This window comes from Symphalangus syndactylus, chromosome 9, assembly GCF_028878055.3.
Source record: "Symphalangus syndactylus isolate Jambi chromosome 9, NHGRI_mSymSyn1-v2.1_pri, whole genome shotgun sequence".
In the NCBI taxonomy this organism is placed as follows: domain Eukaryota; kingdom Metazoa; phylum Chordata; class Mammalia; order Primates; family Hylobatidae; genus Symphalangus; species Symphalangus syndactylus.
The window spans coordinates 30,863,195-30,870,000 of NC_072431.2; the positions used below are offsets into that span (position 1 = coordinate 30,863,195).

The window sequence follows — 6,806 nt, forward strand, 5'->3', positions numbered from 1 at the left end:
TTTTTTTTGTTTTGTTTTGTTTTTTTTTTTTTTTGAGACGGAGTCTTGCTCTGTCCCCCAGGCTGGAGTGCAGTGGCGCAATCTCGGCTCACTGCAAGCTCTGCCTCCCGGGTTCACGCCATTCTCCTGCCTCAGCCTCCTGAGTAGCTGGGACTACAGGCGCCTGCCAACACGCCCGGCTAATTTTTTGTATTTTTAGTAGAGATGGGGTTTCACCGTGTTAGCCAGGATGGTCTCGATCTCCTGACCTCGTGATCCGCCCGCCTCGGCCTCCCAAAGTGCTGGGATTACAGGCTTGAGCCACCGCGCCCGGCCCACATTATTCTTTAAACTAATAAAGTACAGTTTTCAGGTTGGGCATGGTGGCTCACACCTGTAATCCTGGCACTTTGGGAGGGCAAAGTGGGAGGACTGCTTGAGGCCAGGAGTTTGAGAACATCCTGGGCAATATAGCAAGACTGTCTCTGTTTTTTTTTTTAAAGTACTTTACAGTTTTTAGAATATTTCCATAAACATTGTCTCATTGGATCTTTACAAAAAGTAGGATAAGTATTATTATTTCATATTACATGTGAGGAAGTATGACTGGTTCAAAGAAATAAAGCTATAAGTTAGCAGGCCGAGTTGGTCATTAGATTTCTACACCAACAGTTTTCCCAGTATTATCACTTTACTATATTTCATATACATTAAAGGAAAACTTCAATAGGGAATATTATTTCATTAATTCTTTCAAAAATTATTTATTGAATCCTTCTATGTTCCTGGTACTATGTTAGGAGCTAACATATAAGATGAGTAAGACTGAAATTGCCCTGCCCCCAGGAGAATCGCTTGAACCCTGGAGGTGGAGGTTGCAGTAAGCTGAGATCTCGCCACTGCACTCCAGCCTGGGCGACAGACAAAAGCAAGACTCCATCTCAAAAAAAAAAAAAAAAGAAAAGAAAAGAAAACTTACAGACTTACAGATCTACATGAGGTCCTCCAATCCCTCAGAAAGATGATCTTGAGGTGAGTAAAGAATTCAAAACAGTCAGCTTGATCAACTATTAGCACAAAGTACAGCAGAAAAATGGCCTTAAGTCATTGTAGAGATTGGAGAACGTAAAAACATAAATAGATATTTAGAACAACATTCCATTCATTCATTCAATGACAACATTTTGAGTGTCCACTACTTATTAAGGACTATTAAAAGAGAACAATAAACAAAACCAACCAAATCTGTTTTCATGGAGCTTATATTCCAGTGCAGGATTCAGACAACAAATATATAACATAATGTTAGAGAAAAGAGCTACAATGAAAAAAAAGCATGGTAAGGAGTAGAAAATGTTGGGGCTACTATTTGAAATATGAGAGTCACTAAAGGACTGACTGAAGAAGAATGCTTTCAGCAGAAGCCTGAATGAAACAATCTAGGTATTGGATCAGTTACTCAGCTTCACAAATTAGGAAAACACATTTTCAGACTTTGCTGACTTCACCAAATTGGCCCTTCACTAAAGTGATGATTAACTGACCCTTTCCATTTCTTTTATCTTGATTACTTGACCATGTGTAATTGGTCCCATGATCAGGCAGGTTAGGATTCAGACTACATATGATTTCTCTACTGATCATTAACTACGCCTAGGTTTATTTATTAACCAAAGGGTCTGCTCTTTCTCTTGTTCCTATGACCTTGTTTACATTTCTCCTTGAGTCTCAGCTGCATTTTAATATACTTACAATATTAAATATAGTGTATGTCAAATATGATGGCTCAACCAAGCAGCTAAAGACAGCAAGCAGCAAGCCTTAATTCCCCTTACTCTATCTCTAGAGTGAGGATTGAGAGGCAGGACACTGAAGAAAAATTAAATCTTTAACCAGAAAATGACTAAGGATCATCTTGAGGTTTAGAAAAGGGGTACTTTCAAAAGAATAAGAAGTAAGAGGGAACAGTGATAAAAATCTCAAGAAATATGCCAAGACAGGAATTCCATGAGGCTACAGAATAATATAAGAGAACTGGGGAGTAGAAAGAAAAAAACCAAAGTTTTTACAACTTGGGAACTCTCTCAAATGGTTGTCCTGCCTTCTCTCTACCTTCTTCTACATTCCTGTTGCTCCTGACCAAGTCAATTGTATGCCAACATATGACACATCAAGAAAATATATTTCCTAAAATTCAAGCAACCAGTTATGAACACTAAATGAAGAGGTAAGTATTACTAAAAAAGTTATTGAAAAGTGAGAATGGGAAACAAGAAATACTCTCGTAAACTTAGTGCTATAAACTACTGGTTGCGAGTTAAACCATCAAACCCATTGTTTGCAGGGCCAGGCCTATATACTCAAAGCAATTTTTAGAAGATGCATCTATCTGCTGAGAAAAATGATAAAGCTCCCTAGAACAATCTTTAGTCATAGAAATTAATTAATACAACTAGGAAATACAAGGCAAGATGTTAGCTACATAGTGACTTTTACATCCTATCACAGATTCTGGGTCAATAAAAAGTTAACTGATTGAAATTTGTATCATCAAGGAAGAAAGCAAAGAAAGCAGTCAATTTCCCTCCATTGTGTACAAATGCAGTTCAAAGAAAACCTTTGATAAAGGAATAAGATGCAATTAGAATTTGCCTGGAGAGTCAGATTTTCTTCGCTTTTGTTTCTCATACCTGAGAGATGTGACTAAAATACTGCAAAGCTGTCTCCACAGGACTTTTGAAAAACATCTTCTCCTGAGGCTTCAGCTATGAAGAGAGCAATACACACTGTGAGAATATCCACAATTGAATAAAATAAAATACTGACTAATATGACAAAGGATGTACCACCTTTTCTAATGTACCTGGCATTATCTTCACTGTGTGTAAATGGGAGATCACCACTCTTCTAGATGTACATTATATGTCCAATTCTCCTTACCTTGTGCTTCTGTAACAGTGGTCACAAATAATGCTTCCATCTGTTGTTTATACTCTTTTTTTTTTTTTCTTCGAGACAGAGTTTTGCTGTTGTCACCCAGGCTGGAGTACAGTGGTGTGATCTAGGCTCATTGCAACCCTCGCCTTTTGGGTTCAAGTGATTCTTCTGCCTCAGCCTCCTGAGTAGCTGAGATTACAGGTGCCCACCAACACACCCAGCTAATTTTTGTATTTTTAGTAGAGACGGGGGTTTCATCCTGTTGGCCAGGCTGGTCTCGAACTCCTGACCTCGGGTGATCCACCCACCTCAGCCTCCCAAAGTGCTGGCATTACAGGTGTGAGCCTCCTCAGCTGGCCTGTTATTTATACTCTTTTTACAAACTGCTATCTGCAAGTTTGTTTCTTTGCTTGCTTTTTTTTTTTTTTTTTTTTGAGACAGAGTCTTACTCTGAGCCCAAGCTGGAGTGCAGTGGTGCGAGCTCAGCTCACTGCAACTTCCGCCTCCCGGGCTCAAGTAATTCTCGTGCCTCAGCCTCCCAAGTTGCTGGGACTACAGGCCCGCGCCACCACACCTGGCTGATTTTTTGTATTTTAGTAGAGACAGGGTTTCACTATGTTGCCAGGGTGGTCTCAAATTCCTGAGCTCAGGCGATCCACCCGCCTTGACCTCCCAAAGTGCTGGGATTACAGGCGTGGGCCACCACACCCAGTCTTCTTTTCTTTCTTTTTGAAACAATTCATCATCTGTACTTTGTATATACTTCCTACAGGCCAGGAATGGGATGAGACAGTTTGTGACAGGGGGAGAAAAACTTACATTATCAGAAAGAGCCAGATGCTTGCAGGCAGTTCCACAAACAGCACATTTTTCTGGGAGGAAAATGGAAAAAAAAGATTTGCCTCTCATGAGCATGAGGTAAGATTTAAAGACTTAAAGTACATGGCAACAATCTAGTATGCTAGCAAGAGAAGAAAAAAGGGTTCTTACTGAATTTAGAATATCATTGTGTTATAAAAAGACATCAACTTAAGCTCTGTTCTCTAAACAAGTGTTTCCAAACTAGTATGTTGAGGTATAAGCAGGGCTTTCACACCGTATGTCTACGCATCTCCCTATCTTTTTAAATTTTATTTTACTTTTTCTTTGAGACAGGGTCTCGCTCTGTCACCCAGGCTGGAATGCAGTGGCACAATTATGGCTCACTGCAGCCTCAACCTCCCGGGCTCAAGTGATCCTCCTGCTTCAGCCTTCCGACTAGCTGGGACCACAGGCACACACCACCACCTCAGCTCATTTTAATTTCGTTATTATCTTTAGAGATGGAGTCTCCCTATGTTGCTCAAGCTGGTCTTGAACTCCTGGGCTCAAGTGATCCTCCCACCTTGGCCCCCGCAAAGTGGTGAGTTTATAAGCATGAGCCACCACCCCAGCACCTCCTGCCCCATCTTTTTATAAATTCCCAATTTTCTTCTGTGGGACAGAAGGGACAATTCTAAACTCCCAGCAGAAGTACTGGAGTACATTTACAAGAGTAAGGAAGAGTACAAGATACCAAAGATCTTAACTTTAAGTTACTCTTTTTTATTCTATTGACCTGACAGCAGGCACACATTGGGTACTGTAAGAAACTCCCCAGTTATGCCTACCTTGTCATCACTTTGCTAATATTTGTTAATCTTGCTTTGAAGCTCTGTTACTCTCATTCCCCAATTAACCCAATCTGAAAGAAGCAAAAATTAAGATTCCTAATCTTTCCCTGTAAAGTGAAATTTTAGTAGTGGGAGTGGTCATTGATTAAGACAAATGCCATGTCAGGAGAAAACATCACATGGCATATGCTTCACGGAGACAAACCACTCCAAAGTGAGCTGCTGTTACCATAGTAAACAGCTTTTTACATTAGCGACAACTTTAAAAGGTCATGAGATTTGTACAGAGAAAAAAGCTTCCCCTGAGGCTACTTGACTGTTCTTTCTCTGAGGACTAAAGGTTTTTCTTTTTCTTTTTCTTTTTCTTTTCTTTTTTTTTTGAGATGGAGTCTTGCTCTGTCGCCCAGGCTGGAGTGCAGTGGCACGATCTTGGCTCATTGCAAGCTCTGCCTCCGGGGTTCACACCATTCTCCTGCCTCAGCCTCCTGAGTAGCTGGGACCACAGGCGCCTGCCACCACGCCCGACTAATTTTTTGTAGTTTTAGTAGAGACGGGGATTCTGTGTTAGCCAGGATGGTCTCAATCTCCTGACCTTGTGATCCACCCGCCTCGGTCTCCCAAAGTGCTGGGATTACAGGCGTGAGCCACCGCGCCCGGCCAGGTTTTTCTTTTTCCCAGTCCATATCGTTGCCAGAGTGAGCTAGAAAGTACATAACATTCTTCTCTTAAAACAAAACAAAACAAAAAAATGGCTTACACCTGTAATCCCAGCACTTTGGGAGGCTGAGGCAGGCGGATCACTTGAGGCCGGGAGTTCAAAAGCAGCCTGGCCAACATGGTGAAACCCCATCTCTACTAAAAATACAAAAGTTAGCCAGGCATGGTGGTGCATGCCTATAATCCCAGCTACTCAAGTGGCTGAGACATGAGAATCACTTGAACCTGGGAAGCAGAGGTTGCAGTGAGCCAAGATTGTGCCACTGCATTCCAGCCTGGGTGATGAAGTGAGACTGTGTCGAAAACAAAACAAAACAAAAACTTCCACAGGTCTCCATCACCCGCAGGATGAAGTTCAGGCTCTTTAGCCGAGTGTATAGAGCCTTCTATCATCCAACACTGCCTACTTCACTAGCCTCATCTCTCACCACTTCTTACCTTACTGTTTAACAATCTCAACTATGCGTAGTCCCCTGCACTATGGTTTTATGATGTAATATGTCTTTGTACATGCTGTTCTCTTAAACTGGAATAAATCTTCCCTGCCTTAGCCACTTGGCAAATTCCATTTTATCATTCAAAACCCTACTGATGCTTCCGTGATCAAAACACCCTACCCCAAGTCCCTCTTCTAGGGATTTACACACCTTGTAAGTATTGCAGCATTTAAAAAAAAAAAAAACTAACTTAAATTTCAGTATCCTTTCTAAGACTTAATAGCAATAAGAACTTGGTCAAATCACGTATCCTCTCTGAGCCAGTCTCTTCATTTGTAAAATGGTTCTACTAATAATTACCACCTGGGCTTGTGGTGAGGCTTACATAAAATTGGTTGATATGAAACTGCTTTTTAAGCTGCAAAGGTATCATCATCATCATTTCTAATCAAATTGATGTCACAGACTAGACCACTTCCCCTTTAGAAATGGTTCTTCTATCAGCCAAACTTTCCTCTATTCCCATCCATTATATTTATTCTATCTCTTTTCCCTGAAGAGTCTGATGCCTTGTGGCTTTCCCTGCCAGACTTCAAAACACTAATGAGTACATTCTGGTCCTCAAGTAATAGATTTGCTAAATCATTTGCTAAATAATTTAGCACCATTCTTTATTAATGGATTCCTTCAATTTCTAAAATTGACAGTTTCCTACAGTATCTGTATCACCATTGACCTAATAAGTAATTTTTATCCAAAGTCACACATAGAAATGGCTACTCCTTACATCCTTACATGAAAACATTTTTCCCTGAATCTGAAAACAGTTGAGTCACTCACCCAGAGTCATACACTTTTTGCAGAAAATATGGCCGCAGCTAGTGACAAAGAAATGGGCCCCATCTTTTCGGAAGCACTGGTTGCAGTGAAACCAATCCATTCTGAAGCAGATAAAGAGAAAGAGTAAGAATAACCTAGGGCATAACATAATCATAGCTGTTCCAAAATCTATGTAACCATGCTTGCTTAGCTTCTGATAGCTTTTTGGGATATGGCATATCATTGTGGGTATTCCAATTGGTTG

General features: G+C 40.7%; 1 protein-coding gene across 4 annotated transcripts in view; it reads right to left on the minus strand.

Annotated features, from left to right (window-relative positions):
* Nucleotides 1-6,806, minus strand: part of RNF212B (ring finger protein 212B) — a 45,263-nt gene that overhangs the window by 36,190 nt on the left and 2,267 nt on the right. For all 4 annotated transcript variants that reach the window (XR_008659958.2, XM_063609430.1, XM_055291825.2 and 1 more), the window contains exons 2-4: nucleotides 6,563-6,663; nucleotides 3,736-3,788; nucleotides 2,670-2,744 (exon numbers count right to left, since the gene is read on the minus strand). Coding sequence is in view for 3 of the 4 variants with exons in the window: in XM_063609430.1 (XP_063465500.1) it covers nucleotides 2,670-2,744; nucleotides 3,736-3,788; nucleotides 6,563-6,662 (228 nt within the window). In the remaining variant the exon portion in view is untranslated. The remainder of the gene's footprint in view (nucleotides 1-2,669; nucleotides 2,745-3,735; nucleotides 3,789-6,562; nucleotides 6,664-6,806) is intronic.